We start from the raw sequence: 22,922 nt of genomic DNA, 5'->3' as shown, positions 1-22,922 counted from the left end.
TACCTAAGTACAGCAGATCTGTGTTTTCGGGTAGGTGTACAGCTCCAGCAGTTACAGTACTTTAGCCTTCTGTAATGTTTGATATGTGGTGGTAATAATTTCTTTTCTGAAGAAATGGTAAGCAGAAGGTTGCTGGTTCAAACCCCACAACTGCCAGGTTGCCACTGTTGGGCCCTTGAGCAAGACCCTTAACCCTCACTTGCTTAGACTGTATAATGTAAGTCGCTTTGGATAAAAGCGTCTGCTAAATGCTGAAAATGTAAATTTAGAGCAGGTCTGGTACTCAGGTACTTGCACAGTAGTTTGTTTGTTTTTCTTGAATAAATATCTTTATGCAGCGTGTGTCTACTGTCCCAGCAGTTACAGTAGTTTATCTGTTTGTAGTTGTGCAGCAGTTTGTTTGTAGTTACCTGCAGTTTACCCATTGTTAACTGTTCTTAGGGCAGGTGTATTAATAATTCACTATTTAATAATGTTTAGTGTGTTTGTATTAAAGTCGCATTATTAATATGTAACTATGGCAACACTTACAGCACAAACACAACACAAATCTACACAACCGGGAGCTAAATACCATTTAAAGCTACAAAAATAACACACACATGGTAACTCAGTGTCTTTAAATCAGACAGAATTTAGGCAGTGAGTTTTCCTCGATTATGATTTATTAACTAGAAATAATACATAATAGAACTATAAATGAACTCAGCCATAAATAAAACCCGTTTCATGATTGTATTTATAAATAGTTTATTAGCGGCTACATTTGAGCGTTTAGCTACTGTACTGTACTGTACATACTGTATATGAGATCTAATCAGACTGAATCAGTGTTGGTTGAAGAAATGTAGCTACAGAAGTGAAAAGTCGTGTAAATCTGTTGGTTACAAGGAGAATCGAACCCAAGCAACGTCACTGTCCGTTACCAAGGTTACAGCTCCATAATAAAAAAAAGCTAATTCAGCTTTTTCAACGTTAAATCCATGAGTGATGCAAACACGTCGAGTCCCAGAGTCTCTCTCATCAAGGTCCAAGTGTTTTGCTCAGAGCTCCCCCACAGCTCAGTGTGGGCAAAGTGAGTCCATGATTGATTGATCAAGTTTGCCTTCTCACTGGCTGAGTTCTGACGGAACCAAGGATTCTGATTGGACGATCAGCTCTCTATTTGACCGCTCTTCTTTTTGTTCCCCAATCAGAATCACCGTATATCTGCAAACACAAACACATTAAATTTATATTAGAATCTGTATTACTGATGTGACCAACTGTGACCTTCAGACCACAAAACCAAATCAGAACCTTTTAGGTCGTTGTAATGAGTTCTGAAAATGGAGGGATACAGAAAAAACAACAGAAGAGGATAAAGAAGCCCAGGTTCATATTTTATATTAATTATACATCAAATATTCTAGAGGAAACAAAACTGATGGACAAACCACCAAATCATTCAGTGAGCATTCAAATCCTGCACATAGGGGCATCAGAATAAACCCTAACCCTTAAATCTGAGCAAATAATCAGTGAAAATAATGTAGTGTGGATTTGCAGTGACCTTTATTTCTACTGGAACAAGTGGAGCCAGACAAAACAACTGTTTCAACACACACACACACACACACACACACACTGGCAGTGAGAGTGTGTGTACCTGTGTGTAGTCGGGACTCTGTGTGGTGTTTGGACACACACACACATTCGAGATGATCCTCCAGCTGCACCTGAACCTCCTTCAGCTTCGGCCTCCGACGTACGTACTCAATCTTTGCCACCTGAAATACAGACAGTGATAAATTACACACACATACACACACACACACAAACAATGCACAATAAAAGCACACACATTATGTACTGCCACACTCCTGAAAGCACCGACCCCCTGAAGGCCTGATTATAAAGAAATCTATTCAAGTCTCAACACACACACACACACACACACACACACACACACACACTCCTACACACACACTGCTCATACACACACTTTCTAAACTGGCAGTGAGAGACAGACGGGCGCAGTGGTTCATGCGAGGTTAGCGCTATTGAACGCTCCCGTGGGGAAAGTTCTGGCCTGAAACTCAGTAAGTTCAGCTGAGATGAAATCCTCTCCTCCGCCTCTACCCCCCACCCCACCCCCCATTTTTGGTGGTGCCAGTCGAATAAAGCTCCTCCGCTTCAGATTAAAATGTTTGTACAGTAGGACACAGTGAGAAACGAGCGTCAACATGTCTACTGCCAAGAGCAGAGCTAATGCAGCTAATGCAGCACGGAGTGGCTGAACCAATCGATTAAGACTTCAGCTCAACAAACGTCTTCAGCCTGTAATAAACACGACTGAGATTCAACACTGCATCCACAACCCAACCTCAAACCCTCAAACTCACCCTAATACCTCAAACTAACCCCCAAACTCTAATCCTCAAACTCTTTAAGCCCCATGTTGCAAAATTCAAACAAAAATATAAACAATTCTATGCTGAAACGTACATTTTAATATTAAACTTGACCTTTGAACAGGAGTTGATGGGAACATTAATCTGTGGTGTGAATCTAAAATAAGAAGCGATGGCTGGATTGTAGCGAGGCTAATTCTGTTTCCATTAAAGATGTAGCGTCAGTACCAGAATTATTTTATGTTAAATGTAGAACCATCTTGGTGATTAACGTCTGACCTTCATGAATGTCAACTGGCCAAGTGGCTAAAACAGAACCAGCCCAGAAAAGTCACTGTCACTGGTCCAGTTTAAACTGGTAGAACAATTGAAGTCAGAAGAAAAGGTAGCAAAAATCAGGCGTGTGATGGTCAGTGTACATGAGGTGATGATCAGATCTGTGCTAACACTGCAGTCTGTACAGGTGTGTATCAAGTGTCTGAGCACACTAGAGACTCCTGTACTTTGTCCTTGTACTGTAGCTCTGTGTGTGTGTGTGTGTGTGTGTGTGTGTGTGTGTAAGATATTCTACTAAACTAGATGTCTGAGCCGCTCTCGTTCGTTCTGCTTGTTTTGGATTCGGTTCAGTCGGGTTTTGCCGTCGGCTCAGCAGATACAGACCGGACCACGTCAGATTCACTGATCTGACCGACGGGTGTGTGTGTGTGTACCTTGACAGTCCGGTGTGTTTTCTTGTTGGCATGGCAGCGCATGTTACTGGTGTTGCAGCACCCGGAGCAGCGCGTCACCTCCACACACGGGGGCCAAACGAGGAAATTCGCCGCTGTGGGGTCGACCTGTGAACGTGGGATCTCATACACCACCGTCCGGGTCTTACACACCGCAGGAACCGCCTCCTCTACACACACACACACATACACACACAATTAGTTTAACTATTCTAGCATTTTAGTCAATTTCATCCTTATCACATGATTACAGCTGCAGCTCTGATTGGCTGGGTTTGAATGTGTAAGTAGTTTGAGAACTTGATCACCTTTTTTATCTCCATGATTATTTTCACTGTAATGATGAGCTACAGCTTTAGTACATTCAGCATTCATCTGTATTATAAGTACTACTATACCTTTACTATATCCACTGCAACACACACACACACACACACAACTACACATACAGCTATGTAACTACACAACAGTTACACACACAGCGCTACAACCCTACACACAGCGCCACATCACTTCACACACAGCACTACATCACTACACACACACACAGCTACACACACACACACACAGTGCCACAACCCTACACACACACACGCAGTGCTACACACAGTGCTATGTACAGTGTATCACAAAAGTGAGTACACCCCTCACATTTCTGCAAATATTTCATTATATCTTTTCATGGGACAACACTATAGACATGAAACTTGGATATAACTTAGAGTAGTCAGTGTACAGCTTGTATAGCAGTGTAGATTTACTGTCTTCTGAAAATAACTCAACACACAGCCATTAATGTCTAAATAGCTGGCAACATAAGTGAGTACACCCCACAGTGAACATGTCCAAATTGTGCCCAAATGTGTCGTTGTCCCTCCCTGGTGTCATGTGTCAAGGTCCCAGGTGTAAATGGGGAGCAGGGCTGTTAAATTTGGTGTTTTGGGTACAATTCTCTCATACTGGCCACTGGATATTCAACATGGCACCTCATGGCAAAGAACTCTCTGAGGATGTGAGAAATAGAATTGTTGCTCTCCACAAAGATGGCCTGGGCTATAAGAAGATTGCTAACACCCTGAAACTGAGCTACAGCATGGTGGCCAAGGTCATACAGCGGTTTTCCAGGACAGGTTCCACTCGGAACAGGCTTCGCCAGGGTCGACCAAAGAAGTTGAGTCCACGTGTTAGGCGTCATATCCAGAGGTTGGCTTTAAAAAATAGACACATGAGTGCTGCCAGCATTGCTGCAGAGGTTGAAGACGTGGGAGGTCAGCCTGTCTGTGCTCAGACCATACGCTGCACACTGCATCAACTCGGTCTGCATGGTCGTCATCCCAGAAGGAAGCTGACGCACAAGAAAGCCAGCAAACAGTTTGCTGAAGACAAGCAGTCCAAGAACATGGATTACTGGAATGCCCTGTGGTCTGACGAGACCAAGATATACTTGTTTGGCTCAGATGGTGTCCAGCATGTGTGGCGGCGCCCTGGTAAGAAGTACCAAGACAACTGTATCTTGCCTACAGTCAAGCATGGTGGTGGTAGCATCATGGTCTTGGGCTGCATGAGTGTTGCTGGCACTGGGGAGCTGCAGTTCATTGAGGGAAACATGAATTCCAACATGTACTGTGACATTCTGAAACAGAGCATGATCCCCTCCCTTCGAAAACTGGGCCTCATGGCAGTTTTCCAACAGGATAACGACCCCAAACACAACCTCCAAGATGACAACTGCCTTGCTGAGGAAGCTGAAGGTAAAGGTGATGGACTAAACCCAATTGAGCACCTGTGGCGCATCCTCAAGTGGAAGGTGGAGGAGTTCAAGGTGTCTAACATCCACCAGCTCCGTGATGTCATCATGAAGGAGTGGAAGAGGATTCCAGTAGCAACCTGTGCAGCTCTGGTGAATTCCATGCCCAGGAGGGTTAAGGCAGTGCTGGATAATAATGATGGTCACACAAAATATTGACACTTTGGGCACAATTTGGACATGTTCACTGTGGGGTGTACTCACTTATGTTGCCAGCTATTTAGACATTAATGGCTGTGTGTTGAGTTATTTTCAGAAGACAGTAAATCTACACTGCTATACAAGTTGTACACTGACTACTCTAAGTTATATCCAAGTTTCATGTCTATAGTGTTGTCCCATGAAAAGATATAATAAAATATTTGCAGAAATGTGAGGGGTGTACTCACTTTTGTGATACACTGTAACTATACACACACAGTGCTACAAACAGTGCTACCACCCTACACACACACCGCTACACACACTGCTACATAACTACACACACAGCACTACATGACTACACACACACACACTCTCTAGTTTTGTGGAAGGTGCTTATTTGAGGAGGTTACTCAGTTCAGCTCTAACAGGCCGCAGCACGATTACTGACACGTATGGAATCTCTACCTGTTAAACTGTGTGTGTGTGTGTGTGTATACATGTCTTACCAATGCTCCTCTTGCGTCTGTGGTGTGTGTATAAGCTCTTGTAGTTGGTCTTGTGGTTGATACGTTCTTTATCGTAGCGCCATTTCGTCTCCTGCACCACCTCGTTCTCTGCACCAATCAGAAGAGCAGAACAGTCAGAGCTAACAGGTACCTGTTTCATGGGTTCTGGAACTTTCTTAGGAACTGACCTGCAGTTCCAGTGGTTTGTGGTCCAGTGATTACATAATCAGAAGCTGAATTACATCAAACCCCTAAAGTTCCTCAATCAGGATCTGATTCAGATTAGACACCAGCAGGTCTGAATCAGGTTTACAAAAAACATCAGAACAAACGGTACAGGAACTTTAAAATTCTAATCATTAAAAAACTTTAGACGTTTTTGGCCAACAATCAAAGCACCTCTGTCACTCAACCAATCTGTCACAGAACCCATCCCTACAGCCACGCCCACATCCCGAAATCTGAGTCTCAGGGCTACGATCAGAGAGTGCGTTTAAATCTGATTTGTGTAACCTGATGAGCTGCGTGCTGAGACGAGCTCCTGTTTATGGATGAAGAACCACATGAATCAGCTCTCAGCTATACAAGATCATATTACACACGTCTAGACTTGTGATGACGATGAGATATGTATCAGGCACACGAGAACACGCCTGAGCATCATGAAGGTACCGTCTTCACCTCACGGTCCTGCTCCACTCAGTACCCTCACTGTGCAGAAGATCCAGCACAGATGTGCTGGTGGAGGACATGGAACAGTGGTCACTGGCCAAGGGCAGGAAGAAAACCTTACGCTGTGAGGACGTTTGTCGGGATGGTCATAAATTCAAAACCACTGGAAACTTTTGGAATACAGGTCTCACTGTCCACAGTCAAGCCAGCTTTACACAGCCATACATTTAGAGGCTGCTTTACTAAATGGTGTTAAAATTATACACATTGCATTATAAGCTTTAAAAGTGGCAGCAGTTTGGGGAAGGGCATTTTTATGCTCCACATGGATTGAAGAGTGTTTCAGAGAACTGAGGAGGTCTACACAGAGCCCTGAGATCTCTCTACTCTACACCCTTTACAACACCCGGCCTTTAGGTCTTACATAAATACCTGACCTCTCCCAAATGCTCTTCTGACTGAATGGGCACAAATATCCACAGTCACACTCAGAGGGACAGTAGGAGCTTAGTGGGTGGAGCTTTGGGTTATCAATCGGAAGACTGTCGGTTCAAATCCAGCCTCTGCTATGCAGCCACTGTTGGGCCCTTGAGCAAGGCTCTTAACCCTGCTTGCGTGACTGTTTCTCTTTACACGGTGAATCGTAGCTGTTCTGTCTGTGTTGTTTGTCTCTTTGTTTACATGGAGGAACCTAGACGACGCTGCTGGTGACTGTTAAACTGCGAGTAGAGTTCCAGTGTTCCCCATGCTGTGTGTTTATTACAGCGCTATAAATACCACGTTTATCAGCTCCATCCACCAGATCAGTCATGCTAGTCATGCATTATGACTCAACAGCTAACGTTCAGCCCAGGTTAATGTGCACAGACTTCAGACCATGTGCAAAACGGCTGTAAAATGATGAGCCATGAACACGTTCACACTTTATTTAGTTTAAATTTGCAGTCGATTCTGTTTAAAACGTTCTGACGGTGGTTATTAGAGTGGAGATCAGGCGGTGGAGAAGATCTGCAGTGTGACTGTTGGATCCACCAACAACTGATCCATCACTAAACATCTGTATGCTGTGTTAGATATAAAGAAATGCACTGGCCTCTACTTGTCTGCTATTAAATGCTTATATGCTAGATAGCATAATACTACCTATAACTACCGCCTGTTTAGTGGAGCCTGACAGTGAAATTGAAACCAATGGCAGAATGTTAGCCGATCATAATGAGAATGACTGGAAAAGCAAACAACACAAACACTGTTCCAGACGTTTGAGAACCTTTGGTGTTCCTGAAGGATCTTTTCAGTAAACATCAGGATGTTCCTCTAATCCTCTAAAGTTCAGATAATGAAGTTAAGAAATGCTAATCTGTAATTGCTGGGTAAACCTAACAGATAAATGACAGCATGAACCCCTGCTCAGTCTGATCCTCCAGCCTCTCCAAATATCCTCCTGCACCACGGTGGTCGTGTATTTTCAGAGATGTCATGAATGGAACTCAATGGCATTCCGATCCCACCGGGGTGGCGACTCCGACGTACCCAGATTAGATTAAAGGACACGTTTAGAGGAGAACCTCCAATGGAAACTGGCTTTGGCGCTGGACCAGGGTGACGTCATGTGTAAAACGAGCTCGGAGGGGTCGGGGTGATGAATTAGGTACCAGCAGCAGTGTGAAGATTTTCTCCAACACATTAAACCAGCTGAATCACTCCGGAGGGGGCAGGATGCCCCTCTGTCGCCCCCGGGAACCCCCAGCATGATGAGGAGGGGGTGGCTTTAAGCGCTACATGCAGGCTGAAGCCTTCAAACAGTCGTTAGCGGAGTACAGAAACACACTCCCCGAGGCCGCTAGGAATTCAACATGAATAATACATTACAGTGCTGGCATTCAGCCCGCTAAGCTCATAAAGACAGGATGACACAGGGCTAGAATGGAGGGAAGCTCTTGACACGCCTGGAGCATCAGCGCCTCTACACAGGCACTCGTTTGCATTTCAATTACGCATCCAGAGGGGATATACGAGGTGTATGATCCTAAAGCATTGACCAGTATCCAGTGCTACACACTGGGGTTCATCATAGCAAACAGAAGTTCTCTAGCGACCCCCAGCAAAGTGAAACGGTCTGAATGCTAAACCCAGAAACGTTCATTTATGAGAACAAGTCGGTTTACTTGCAGAAATGAATCTAATAACTTTATTCATACACACTTTGACTTCTGAAGGTGTGGACCGAAGTCATCTGCTGTAGCCAATCAGAATCAGAATTCAAAAATCCAAAAATACAGGACAGAAAAATGATTGACATTCCACGTTAAACTATTAATTTCTAGTTCAGTCACCACTAACACGACCAGCCGGGACCCTGAAGATCTTCACTTCCCAAAGCTTCCTAAAGGTCAGGAATTCCTAATCAATCTTCACTAAATTCCAACAAAGTCAGAGCAGGTCAGGCTGCTCATTGTGACTCTAAATCAGTTCTTTGTTCGGTCCTGTCGTCGCGCTTTCTTGCTCTGACACTGACTAATCTAGGAACACGAGAGAAACGGCCAAAAAAAGTGACATCCTTCACCAAGTTCACACGCAGCAGAACTCACGGCGCCTCCATGGGTGCGACTGAAGGAACCGTCTCCGAGCAACAGTCCACGAGGCGCTTGGCATCAAGCAACCGACAGTTATTAGAAAATGGAGATAAATGAATAGATCAGAAACTGTTGGGTTTTGTTTTGGATTCTTCTACAGCAGCTACGTACAGAACACAGCATACAGTATTGCTAACAGCTAAGCTAATCACAGGACTAGATTTCATCTTCCAAACATTACATTTCATTTATGAAGCTGCAAAACCAAAACTTCACTACAATATATCAGTGGCTAAACTGCTGACAACCATCGTCTGACAACAAAGATCGTCGAAGGTTCGTACCTGTAGAGTCTAACTCCAGAATCCGCTGCAGGTCGCTCATGCTGCGGATCTCGCTGTTGGCAAGTCTCTCGATCAGCTCTCGAGGAATCGGTGCCTCCTTCAAGAACAACAAACGAAATGAACAATTTATTAACCGTTAAATTCATGAATGAAAGAAAATGTTGTGATTTGTGTAAGTTTTAATCCTGAGAATCTAAATCAGTTACTTACAGGGGTAAAAAAGATCAGAAAAGCTGCGTTATTCCAAAAACAATTAAGAAACTTTTATTGGAATTATTCAGTGGTACCTCAGTGGTCAAGGTACTGGACTAGTAATCAAGATCAAGCCCCATCACCACCCAGTTGCCACTGTTGGTGCCCTAAGCAACTCTTAACCCTCAATTGCTCGAATTCAATTCATAATTGTAAAACGTCTTTTAAATGCCGTAAATCTAAAAATGTAAATAAAAATAACAAAGCAAACTGCGGTAAAAGTACTGGACTAACATTCAAAAGGTTGCTGGTTTATGCCCCATCACTGCTTAACTTTCAAAATCAATAAAACGTGTAATGAGTGTTTAAACTTTTGACTAAAGCAGATATGAATGTAAAAGTGTTGTTGGTTTCTATGATGAACAGTTGATATCTGTGTGTGTGTGTGTGTAGGGTCCTGTATTACAGTACTACAGTATCATTTAGGATAATTGGTAACCTGCACGGCTGGTATATTTACACTTTTTAGGAAGCTTTATTTACTCTTTAGAGAAACGTTTTCTCTGTTCCTTTTGAGAGAAGCTTTTAAATGTACTGTATTTATTTGACTGAGATAATAAACGCTGTAATTAAAGGCTGAGCGAAGAGCAGGTGGAAAAACCCCAAATCCCCGACTATTCATTTAGGTATTTAAGGAAAATGTGTAATTGTGTGGGTGTTGCAGGGCAGAATTAAACGACTCCCGTGCAGAAATCCACCACTAAAGCTGCAGTAAGAAACTTTTGGGCGTTTAAAAACCTGCCTGACTAAATTATTTTAATGAAAGCAACTTGATCAGATGCGTGAAAGTGACAGTTATGAGTCTGAGCATAAACACACAGTCATGGAAAAGTTAAGCAGCACCAAATTTGACCCAGTTTTAGCAGAGCAACACAGCAAGTAGGTGCTGCACAGAACAAAAGTTCTAGAGACCTGGGTTTTAATAATTGTCTCAGTGTTTGTAAGGAATTCTGGCATGTTCTCCCACTCTGTATAGGGTTAATTGGCAGACTGGCTCTCTAAACCGCCCCCTTGACCATAGGAATATGTTTTTAGGAATTTGTGCTCATTTGTGAGGTTAGACAGTGATGCTGGAATAAAATATTTCAGCAACTGATGTTCCAGTTTATTCCAAATGTGTTTAATGTGATTAAGTCTAGGGTTCTGTGCAGGTCACTTTGTACACGAGGGAACAATCAAGCATATACAGGAAAGGTCCTTCCCCAAACTGTTCCCCTAAAGAACATATACATTTACTCTATATTTTATTTAATTAAACATATTTTGAAGCAACAATCAGCAGTAAATGTGGCGTAAATACCCAAACATTAAAGATCGACATGTACCGTAGATCATCTGATTTTAAATCCTTGCACCGATTGGCCTGAATAATATAATTAGATCTGTGATGTTACTGGATTGTGATTAATGTTCTGATAATGTTCTCCTGCGTCCACGTGGGTTTCAGTTTCCTCCCACAGTACAAAAACATGTTCTGGCCAATTGGAGCGGCTAGAAATTGCTCTAAGTGTGAGTGAGTGTGTGAATGTGTGTGTATGTGTTTGCCCTGTGATAAACTGGTGACCTGTCTAAGGTGTATCCTGCCTTTCGCTCAACCGCGACCTTGACCAGGATAAAGTGGTAGTAAAATGGACTAGGAATAAAATAAATGAGTAAATGAATGAATGTTATTGAGTTGTGATGAATGCTGGTGTTCAGTAGTCTGTACATGATGAGACTGTGATATTACTGAATGCTGTAACTACAGCTACAGTTAAAACCGTTACAGTAGAAACTCCTTGACGTCACATCTTTTTCCCTTTCACTCAACTACAGCTGGTGTCTATGGAACACCAAAAGGGTCAAATGTGACCATGAACAAGTGCTTCCAACCTTTATGTAACAGTATGTAACTTTAGTATTGACAGTGGTATAAATATTGCAAACAAAAATATGATATCTGTGCTTTTTTAAATCTAACCACTTGGTTTGGCTTTTGGCCACTTATGGTGTGAATGTGTGGTTCAGTACAGTGTTAAAACAGTTCTACAAAACCTGTATTACTAAAACACAAATAAGACTTTTTAAGTCATTCTAAAATAAAACATCATATCTAACATGTTTAATGTCTTATAATACAGCTCTGTGTCGTTCACCATCATCTAAGCACTTGTGGCAAAACTGAACTTCATGGTGTTAATGCTGATATTTATGGTGCAGTGCTGAAGCGAGTGTTCACCTCGGTCCTGGTCGCAGCGGCGGCCTGCAGCACAGTGAAGCAGCAGCAGCAGCAGCAGCAGCACGCGAGGAGGCAGCAGAGCGCGGCTCTCATCTCCACTGTGGAACGTTCTCAGTTCCCATGGAGGAGTGGACCAAGAAGAGTACTGAACAGAGGGTCAGCAGAAAAAAGTGGACCTCCAGACGCAGTCCAAGAGGAAGGCAGAAAAAATGTGGACCAACTAAAACAGCCTGAAGATGAATTGGCTTCTGGACACAGGGTCAGCAAAGAGCAGTGGACCACGTTCAGAGAAGATAAGCCGGTTAACTGGTTTTAGAGTAAGTGGACCCTTGTTCAAAGGGTCAGTAGAACAGAGAACCACCAAGTCCAACCTTAAGCATCATGGAAATAGTGGAGAAGAGTGGATATCCGGCAGAAGTAGGGCTCCCTCTCTGATACAGGGTCAAGACTAAACTAAATAAAATCAAATACTCAAATAAAAAGCTACTACAAGAAGAAATTAGAAATAGTTTTAAACAGGTCTGCGGACCATAAATCCACGATTTACTGCCAGACATGGACTTGTTTTATACTGGTAGATGATTAATGATAGATTCAGCATGTTTTCCTCTTACACAGCGTGAAGTGTGTGTTATACATTCCTCTCAAATCAACCAAATTCAACTATAGAACATCAACTGATGAACATGAAATATAGATTTAAAAAACAACTGAAGTTGCCCTGCAGAATAAAACCGAATAGAAACTAACAAAGCTAACTTAAAAACTAACTAAAACTAAGCTAAAAGTAAACAAAAGCTCAGTATGATAATAAATCAGTAGTATACTAACTGTTGTACACAGTGACTAGAATAGATTTGGGTTCTTTATGAGTGCTGCACGGTGAACCTCCACCTCGAGTTCTGAACCAGTCAAAACAGCGCGCATACAGGTCCAGTCGGTAAAGAAGAAGCTGTTAGTCCTCCGTAAATACAAATCCACTCGCTTTCGGTGTGTAAAAGACGTAAAATCAGCGTTTTGTTGTTTGGGTTCCGTTGGTGCACGGTGTGTGTGTGTAACCCGGAGCTCCGCCGCACCGACACTGAACTCTGCACACTGCGCGCTCACAATAAAACAGAGAGCGAGGCGCGCTCACAGTCAACGCGCGCTCCCGCGGTTTACCTTAGTGACACACACTGACCAAATACTTATGAACCCAGTAAAAGTAAAATGTTTATGGGTGATTCTTCAATTGCGGGCTCTTTTGACCATCTTAACTTTTGAAAAATAAAATTAGGAATAATTTAGTTTTAATTATGTCAAGATAATGCTAGAGCAAATACTTAATGATGGCTACAATTGAGCTTATATAGAATTTTAATATTTCATATTTATTTGCGAAGTGACATAGCAAAATGTCATTATGTGTTGGTAATGACGTGTTGCGGTAATGACAATTTTTACTTTTTTTAAGAAAAAAACTAGATAGGCCATGGATTTGCTAAAGCTAGTCAACAGCTAGTACAAGATGCACTTTAAATACAAATAAATAATGTGTACATTTCTTTTTTTTTTGGTAAAGTACTGCCATACTGATGTAAATGGTAATGACGCTGAATAAATATACTCTATGATCAGGAGGAATACATGATTAAATTACTCGCATTTCCAGACATTAAAATGTTAATCTTCTCTCATGGCTGGCATGTGCTTCCTTGCAAGTCTTTGTTTCCATGGTTACAACATAAACAAGTGTTACCTTCAAATGATTCCCTACAGAAACCATACACTGTTGCGGTAATGACGATAATGCTGGGGACAGTAATATATTGCTCAAAAATATGCAAAGGTTGTACAAATATGAAAAAAAAATTTAAGTTATTATAAAACTCATATTTATAGTTATTTTTATAATGAATTGATCACTTTTTAGCCCAAGTTTTAAAGTCTGGGTTGGGGACAAGGCCAAAGTAGCTAAATATTGATGTTTAAATCATCATAAAAAATGAAGATCATAATTATTTTGGTATGTAATTTTTTTTAGTGATGCAATGAATGATCTTTTTAATACCTAAAATATTTGTTTTGTAATAAAGTATTTTTAACACAAATTTATAACTTAGGGACGTAAAAGTTCCCCCAATTGAAGAATCACCCTTATATGTAGCGTGTGTTCTGTTTGCATTGTATTTGGTATCAAAAACCACCAGATTCTCTGAGCGCCGCAGATTTTTTTTACCTCATTTACACGACATTTACATTTCATGCATTTAGCAGAAACTTTTATCCAAAGCGACTTACAGCACTGACAGTATACAGTATAAGCAATTGAGGGTTAAGGGCCTTGCTCAAGGGCCCAACAGTGACAACCTGGCAGTGATGGTGTTTGAACCGGCAACCTTCTGATTACTAGTCCAGTACTTTAACTACTAGGCTACAACTGCCCTGAGTGTTAATGTATTATTATTTTAATAGTTTTGCTAATATTAATTGTAATAAAAATAGTGCAGATGGGTCACAGCTTTTTTCTTCGTGTAACCAAACCACAAACTAACCTGAATAGTGTTTACAAATTAATAATAGATCTGATAAAATAGTTGAGTAGTTTGAGACAGACCCTGATTTCACCTTAGATAAACACGAGTGGACAAGATGCGTCCACTAATTCAGGCAGAATCACCAGTGTGGTCAGTGTTTCTAATCTGACATCAGGCTTTATATTATTATTTATAATTTTTAAATAATTAAATTATATCCTCACATTATTTTTTAAGAAATCATCAATAGAGAACCATAACAGGAAAATTGGGCCAGTGATGTTATAGTATCTGTATAAAACAGGAAAATATCTCAACTCTACGTCTACTGCTTTTCTGATGATACATTAAGCTCAGCCTGGTTTATGCAGCCATGTTGATTCTTGGAAGTCAGTTTCTGCATTTTACTGATTTACAGACACAATGACATCATAGGTGCCATTTTCTCTGGATCATTTTCCATAAATAGTTTTGATAAATTAATCTTATGCACTAACCCGACACTACTGAGACCTCACACTCCCGTTTAAATCTCTGCTGTGCTACAGACCATATCAGGTGTCTAACATACACAACTGACTGAATTGTGTCTGAGGGAGGAAAGATCAACAGGACTCCTCATTGTTTTTGTTTTTACCTGCACAAGAGATGAATTCAATGACTAACTGTGAAAACATGAGGGAGTGGGAATCAGAATAAGATTCTCTCACTATTCACCCACCCACCCATTTCTCCTCTCCACTTCCCTTTCTCCGTTTCAGATGAGTAAAGCTTTAATCAGCTCCCTTCACTCCAGACAGGAAGTGACACAGACAGAGTCAGTCGAGGTAACATGAGAAAAAATAAGTAAACAATGATGCAGGAAAAAGAGCACTAAGAGGTGAAGCTCAGAGTCCCTCAACCTGAAACAACAGTGGATAACATAACAGACACACACTTACACAAAACCTGAGGGTTTGATGAACAGCACTGTAACTCATTTCATTTGCAGCATTAAACAGATGCTTTTATTAAGGTGCAACAGTGGCAACTTTCTGATCAATAGTCCAGTTTCTTAATCAGTGAGCCAACACTGCCCCTATACTAATGCTATTGTTATTTTAAGTTGGGACACCTACAGTGGTATGTAAAAGTTATTACACCTCTGGCCAAATTACATCTTCGTACACTAATTGTGGATAGTCTGTACTTTTAGACATTTAGAGAATTTTGGATGTGCATTAGAAGCTTTTACTCTTGAGAGACGTGGCCTGTAATGGACGTGTGGAGCTTTAATTCCGTTTTTTCTCATGATGGGAAAGTATATCTAACATGCAGATTAAATAAATAAATGTGGCTTCCTCTGTAAACAAGCTAATAAAGTATATGAACCCGTCCAGATTATTAACTCTGAACTCAGTAACAGTAAAACTTTTACCAAGTGTGTAATCATAACGATCTGTGAGTGCACTCCAGTACTGCATGTTAAATTAGAGGTAATGAGTGTGAATTACACGCCACATTACAGCAAGTATCAAAGATACTGTTCAGCCTGATTTGAGTTCAATTAATACACACCTGCCAGCCAATCAGAAACCAGGAACAATGCTCATGCTGTACATTAGTTCAGTGTTGTTTGAGCTAAATAGCATGATGTCATACACAACTCCTAATGTGTGTGTGTGTGTGTGTGTATGTGTGTGTGTTGGGGGGGGATTAGGGTTAGTAATTCATCTGAATAGAATGTGCTTTGATTAATTTGTTAATTAATTTCTGAATGCATGAATGGAAACTGTGTAGCTGGTAACTGGTGTGTGTGTGTGTGTGTGTGTGTGTGTGTGGAGCAAAATGCTTTCATTATAATTGCAGCAAAAATAGCCAGAGACCAAAGGATCATGGGAGTTATTCTCCCCTGAGATTCAACACTGCCAAAGAGAATAAAGCAAGAAGCTCCTGCTTTTAGCCCATGGTGATCTAAAGCTTGCTGACAGTGGAGAGTGACACCCTTTTACAGGCTGCTTTAATTTCCTTCAGGATCAATAAAGCATCTGTCTGTCTATCTATTTATCTATTCAATTAAACATCAAGTTTTTATATAAAGACAGTTTCAAAAGCTCTGTGTATCAGCTGATCACTCATACTGCTGTTTTTATTCTGCTTATTTATGGCTGTATGGTGTTTTGTGTTAAATCAAGAAATGTTCATAAAGTATAGACAGTCAGCAAGTCACTGAGTCTATAAAATACAATTATGACTTTCTGACATTAATGGTAATATAAGTTAAAAGATTATTTATCATTGTGTTTATATTCATCTAATCATCAGAACCTCAGAACTTTTACTCTTAACTGAAGATTTTAGGTAGATAGGTAAGTAGATGATCATTAATCTAGTGGTGACACTTAATAAATCCAGTATCACTGCTGCGTCCAGATCACAGAACACACACACACACACACATCTGCAGACCTGAGGAACTGGTGGACATCAGGCACCTTAACCTGCCAGCACAAACATATACACACCAAACCAAGCACAGCCAAATTAGGACATGTTTAATATAGAGTAGAACTGCACCCAGGTTTGTTTGGGACCAAGCCAAATAACTCGTCCATTACAAGCTGTTTTGGTCTGTTAGCTTAGAGGGAGGTAATGGAACAGGCTACATTGATAAAACTTCCAGCTATTTATTACAGATACATGGTCTCCAAACAAAAACACAGGGCACAAGACAGGAATACACACTCAACAGGTGCCAGTCCCTTACAGTGCACCTAACACTAATTCACTAAATCATTCACACAAACTGGAGCAGCCAGGCGTGGTAGGGTGGTGCACCAGTATAACACACTAACAACCCACCACTAAAGTTATGAATTTAAGTCTCAGTGGTGCCACCTGAGGAAGGCAGGGCCGGATACACTGCATAAGTAAATGGTACTATTAGTTTATGCACCAGGAATACAAACACGAAGAGAGTCAGTGTGCTCTCTATAAGAAAACATTGTTTGCCTGTGTAAAAAAAAGCAGCAGGTGGCTACTCACGACTCGCCTCGGACACTTGTGGTCACCAGAGTGCACAGGGGAACTGAGCATATCCATATTGAGACAATGTAAAAGGGGAAAAAAAGATTCTTTTAATGCTTTTCATCTCCACCCTGTCTCGGATTACACACACACAATTACAAAGACACACACACACATTGCTTCTACCACAGCATTAAAATTAAAATGCCTATCAAGTCTCTTCAGTACAGATTCAGTATGTTTATAAATTCAGCCCCCCCCCCACACACACAGTTGTCTCATGGGTATGGATGCTTGCTGTCTGTGTCATGTCAGTGGAAATTCCCAAATTTTGATTATCGGATGCAGCCGTGGGGGGCGTGTTTATACAGAGACCTTTCTCATCACTACTGAGGACTGTGCATTTTATAGTGTGTGTGTGTGATCAGAGTTGTCTGGAAGCCTGCGGGTGCTGATGCCCAGTATGTGACCCTGTGATGTGTATACATTTGCGTGAGAGATATTTGATGCTGAGACCACACACACACACACACACAGAGTAAAGTGTGTGTGTGTGTGTGTGTATTAGTATGTAACGATATCCTGCTGATAACACATATTCTGTGCAGGAGTGTGTAACAATAGCTCCTGTAAGATGAACACTGTTAGTACAACATGAACAATATAGTGTAGCACATCTTAACCTGTGGACTGTAGCGGTACTGCAGCGGTTCTTCATCTTCTCAGACCCAAACCTGGATGTAATTTTCCAGGAACAAATAATCATTCAATAATTTATACTTAAAAGACATTGTGTGTAAATGTAAAGTGGAGATTTGTACTGGGAGTAATTTGAATTAAGAGATTATATACTGGTTTCCTCACAGTGTGAATAATGAAAATCCTCTATAAAAATCAACTACGACTTTTTATCCATCTTTTCCGACTTACAATAATTACAACATCTTTCTGGACAGGAAAGTGGATATGAGAGCTTAAAACTCAGAGTAAATCTCACTTGGCCACCGACCAACAGCCATTGTGCTTTAAAGCTGCAGTATTTGGACTCTGGCCACCCAAATCCTCATCCTGGATTATATTCCGACATGGGTAAATATGGTACAGTTTATTCATAGCTGCTGTGTGTGTGTGTGTGTGTGTGTGTGTGTGTGTGTGTGTGTGTGTGTGTGTGTGATCGTATTACAGGCGCTACAGCTTTAGTGTTGAGGTGAATCCGAGCTTCTTTGACCCCGGAGTTCTCAGAGTTCTCATGCCTTTAATAAGAAACAACACACACATATTTACATGCAATACTTACAGACATTAAATCTTATTTAAACATTTACTTCCTGTCTCATGCTCTGATATGTTAACTGTCTGATTTCCTACATTTAAATCATTGGTTCAACCAAAACTGAAATGTTCCCAGTGTTCCTCTTACCCCAAATGAACATGTGTGCAACAGCGTACATGCATACAGGATGCGTTTCATGTATTTGAAAGATTTCTGTGAGTAAATTACTGGAACAGAACCTTCATAAGTTCTTTCATACGTTTATTGTGGGATTTTTAAAGATTCACTGGACCAACCACGTCCAGACACGAGCTTACAATTGTGGTAGTTATGGAACTTCTATATTAATAATTTAACTTTGTATCATAATTTCTCATTACTGACTCTGGTGCTGGTGACTTTTTGTGTTCATATAAATAGGACTAGTTTGACCTCATTAGTTAGACTGAGCCCTAAGTGCTATAGTGGGAAAGTCTTTGTAGGTTCTGTTTAGATCTTAAAATAGATGATCAGTTGGTGATTTTATTAGATTTGTTTGGGTTTTAGCAAATACAAGTCTTCTATTTTGTGAAGCTTGTCTCTGATTGGCTGAAGGTAATCTAAAAGCCGCTTTGATTAGTGTAAAAGCAGTTACATTAAAAAAAGAAAGCCATGTTTAATCTGTAATGTGATTCTGAAATGTGTAGGAAACACAATATACACTCATGAGGGTAAAAGTCAGAGCAGGACTTTGTTTATCTGATCTTTGCTATTATATAAAAGTGCTCTGATGGTTTGATGTTTCCAGGCGGTTCATCAGATCTCTATATTTAGGCTCATGTGCAGCTCAACTAATCACACTGTTTAACAGTCATTTTATTGTCTGCAGCAGCATTATGACTAAATCATTGTACGCATTGTGCTTTCAGGCTTTTGTTAGCATTCACATTGTTTGCTAACATCTGTGCAAACAGTCCGTCAGCTAGCTTCAAGGAATATGCATGCCACAAATGATTCCAGGAATGTTTGAGGTTCCTGGAAACCTTTAATCTAATTCGACCCACTCAGACTACAATTGACTTTGGTGTTGAATTGAGACACGCCCCTGCAGGGTTCTGACTCTCTAACAGTGAGTGTTGGTGTGGATGAATCTAGTTAATAAGACTGGATTCAGTTGTGTGTGTGTGTGTGTGTGCTACCTACAGACTAATAACTTCACCACTAACTCTCATGAAAAAGGGGTGACAGGTAAACAACGTTAATGCTAAAAATGTAATCACACAGGCACCACAAACTAAATAAAAACTTAAAAACACTCAGCTGCACAGTGATGTAGGCTGAGCTCGATGCTTCCTTCTCTTGCTAATCTGTGATGTTTAGTTCTTGGTCTATAAGAACAAGAGATGAACATTGTTTATCATAGCAGAGCATCACTGAAAACCCACAACGTTGTTTATTATTTTCTTCTTTTATCAACTCAGTAGTCCATAACTGCAAAGAGCCCCCTAGTGGTAGAAATAAGTAATAACAAAACATAATCGGTGGTTAAAAGTCAGGTCTGGAAATACTTTTATACTTAAAATATTTATACTTTTCTAAGCTTGGTGATATTAAATATTTAAGACTGCATAATGAGACATTTCTTTAACTATATTTACATTTAAAATTTGCATTAAAATTATCCAATAATTTAAAAGAGCTCTTTATCATGATCACATTTCACTGATATTGGGATTGTGATGATTCTAATCGGATTATTGATAAAGTGTTTACTCTAATACCTCGAATTAGAATCACTTTATGTAATTGGTGGCACCATGGCAATGTGTATAAAGTCGGGGTTTAAATATTTGACAAATGCATCAATAACCATAAACTTTAATAAATAAACAGCTACTTTTTAACAAGACAACAAATGCAGTTATGTTTTAGATCTGAGCACTCATACAGTGTTTTATACTGGGAGTTTGTTGCACTTTGTGTGTGTGTATGTGTGTATGTGTGTGTGTGTGTGTGTGTGTGGTGCCCAGTGATGGATTGTCTTCCTGTGCAGGGTGTATTCCTGCTTTGTACCCAATGTGAATTCTAAAGAGGAACATAACCAGATAAGGAATGGTGATGTTTTCCTGCTTTTGTTTCAGGATTCAGCTGGTGAAGAAACTGGAATTGAGCTTGTAAACGTTTGATTGGTGCATCAGGAACTCTAATGGAACATGATTTTTAGAGTGAGTGAGAAGAAGTTACAAGAGTAAGTTACAGTTACAAGAGCTGTAGGGAGACCTGAAAGCAGCAGGAACAACAGTTCGAACAATGAGCAATTAACTGTCTACAATCATCTCCACTCCTACAGGCCACGCTGAACTCCTGATATGGTAACACCTTAGGAAATTTAGGACAGTTTGCCAAGAGGAATAAATAAAAGTAAATTCTTACTGTAGAGTACATTTATAGGAAGAAATTATTAGACTTAAAGTGTAAAAAAGTTAAATGGATTTATGCATTGGTAGTACTCTATATTACCAAAAGTATGCAGACACCCCTCAGAGAGTTCATGTGTTTAAGCCACACCAGTTGCTAACAAGTGTAGTGAATCAATTATATGCTTCAACATTTTGTTCCATCAGTTGTAGGTACGATCCTTTACTCTCCAGCCTGACCGTGTCACTGTGTATTAAGCAAAGTCTATAAAACACGTCTGAGCCCTGACCTTAACCCCAATAGGTCCTCTTGACCAATATACTGAACTAGTGTGTGTGTGTGTGTGTGTGTGTGTGTAAAGTGATGCATGTTGTTTTCTCTGATTGTAGAAATGATTTTGTATCGTGTTGGTGCTAAAGCTACAGTTTAACGCTGAGTGTGGAACTACAGCAGCTACCAGATGTGACAGGAAGTGTAAACGCTCGCTCAGGCTATTTATAGTTTATATCAACTCGACTAGGCAGTGTGATGGAGTATCAATGACGCTCCTTCTGTGTATAATGAGCTTCTGGTGTCTGTGTGTTACTTCTGCTCGACATTTGTGATCCAAAAGAGAAAACGATCACCTCCACCTGCAGATCAATATATAATTCAGATCAAAACACAAACATGATATTCCTGAATCTCATGAGCTATTAATGACCTTCTTTTAAAAATATGTCCCATATAATGATATCATATGTACTTAGAGTCAGTTTATACAATCAAATTCTCTCATCATACCTGCAAAACACACTTTCATGTTACCTCATCAATCATAAACACACATCAGCATCATAGAGACATCATCACACCTCAATAAAACAGGATATAAACACTGAAGTATAAAAGATAGGAGTGTGCGAGGTTAGTAAAAGAGGAAGAACATGGAATGTCCATTCTTTAATGAGAACATTCTGGCATCACCCTCTAATGTCATCCTATTGCTGAATTTCAGACGAGCCTCAAAGAAGCACTAAAACCGAGATTTTTGCTTCGACACTTAAGGAACTCTTTGCTCAAAGGTCTAAATTAGCTGACTGGCTGAATTTGGAACAAAAATAATGAAACCCTAATTTTACTACACTTTATTTTTGGGTTTCCTTCAGAACCAATGATAAAAATAGGACCCATGAGGGAAAGCAGACGATGAGACGTGGCTGATAGTTCAAACACAAATAAGAAATCTTTAAATGTAAATTTACTCTGATCTGAAAGGGCGTGGCTGGGGGAGGTTGAGGGGGGGTTACATTGTTCCTAAATGACTCAGTGAATGCATTTTTGTTGGCAAAGTTGTAGAGTGCAATGACATCATTCTAAACACCCCCATCAATGCATTTAAACACCTACCTGCACAGGTGGAAAGAACCCCATCATTTGAAGTGCACTTCAGTGGAAACTCCCCCATGTGATAATGGATCAAAACCTAAAACCACCGCATACCCTCCAGCTGTATCAAAACACACACACACGTATACGGTGCGTTGTTCATGCAGGTGTGTGAGAGACAGGAGTAAAAATAAATGCTGAGATGATGAGTGCACTGATAGAACTCTGTATTAAAATGTCAGAACAGGTCATCTACTCAGCTCAAATGTACACTTGCTAGCTAACATACGTAGACTAACATGATAGACTAACATGCTATCGGGTATTTTTTACTGAAGTTATGATGAATAACATTGGCCGCTGGTACGAGATAAAAGTTTGGTTAGTATTGAGCACTGTAGCAGGACTCGGATATAAATACAAAACCTACATTTACAATTTTTTTTCCCTTGTGTTTTTAAAATTGCTGTACACTGGTTGCTAGTGGGTGTTTCTAAACTCAAGTCCCCCCCTGCTAGATAGATTCACTAAGCAGGGCTGCCAGGTTACAGCTGAGACCAAGTAAACAAGACATGAATCTGTAAACTTCATGCTACATTTTTACTTTTTCACCTTGTTCACCAATTACACAATTTCACCTCTGAAGGACAAGCGTGTGTGTGTGTGTGTGTGTGTGTGTGTGTGTGTGTGTGTGTGTGTGTGTGTGTGTGCACAGGTGAATG

General features: G+C 40.5%; 1 protein-coding gene across 1 annotated transcript; it reads right to left on the bottom strand.

The window, feature by feature from the left end:
• Positions 1-733: 733 nt before the first annotated feature.
• LOC134304197 (platelet-derived growth factor subunit A) lies at positions 734-12,245 on the bottom strand. The gene is made up of 6 exons (XM_062989783.1): positions 11,641-12,245; positions 9,171-9,267; positions 5,579-5,686; positions 3,104-3,291; positions 1,649-1,769; positions 734-1,209 (listed from the first exon to the last, which is right to left on the bottom strand). The coding sequence occupies exons 1-6, from the start codon at positions 11,731-11,733 to the stop codon at positions 1,199-1,201; spliced, it is 618 nt and encodes a 205-aa protein (XP_062845853.1). The 5' UTR covers positions 11,734-12,245; the 3' UTR covers positions 734-1,198.
• Positions 12,246-22,922: the final 10,677 nt, after the last annotated feature.

The sequence above is a fragment of the Trichomycterus rosablanca genome, chromosome 27 (assembly GCF_030014385.1).
Source record: "Trichomycterus rosablanca isolate fTriRos1 chromosome 27, fTriRos1.hap1, whole genome shotgun sequence".
Taxonomy (NCBI): Eukaryota; Metazoa; Chordata; class Actinopteri; order Siluriformes; family Trichomycteridae; genus Trichomycterus; species Trichomycterus rosablanca.
Note: the sequence above shows the minus strand (reverse complement) of the source record. Positions and strands in the feature narration are given on the sequence as shown.

Coding starts and splice junctions, on each gene's coding strand:
- LOC134304197 (XM_062989783.1), bottom strand. CDS start 11,733: ATGAGAGCCGCGCTCTGCTGCCTCCTCGCGTGCTGCTGCTGCTGCTGC. Junction 5,687..9,170: donor TCTGGAGTTAGACTCTACAG/GTACGAACCTTC, acceptor TGATTGGTGCAG/AGAACGAGGTGGTGCAGGAG. Junction 3,292..5,578: donor CAGACGCAAGAGGAGCATTG/GTAAGACATGTA, acceptor GTGTGTGTGTAG/AGGAGGCGGTTCCTGCGGTG.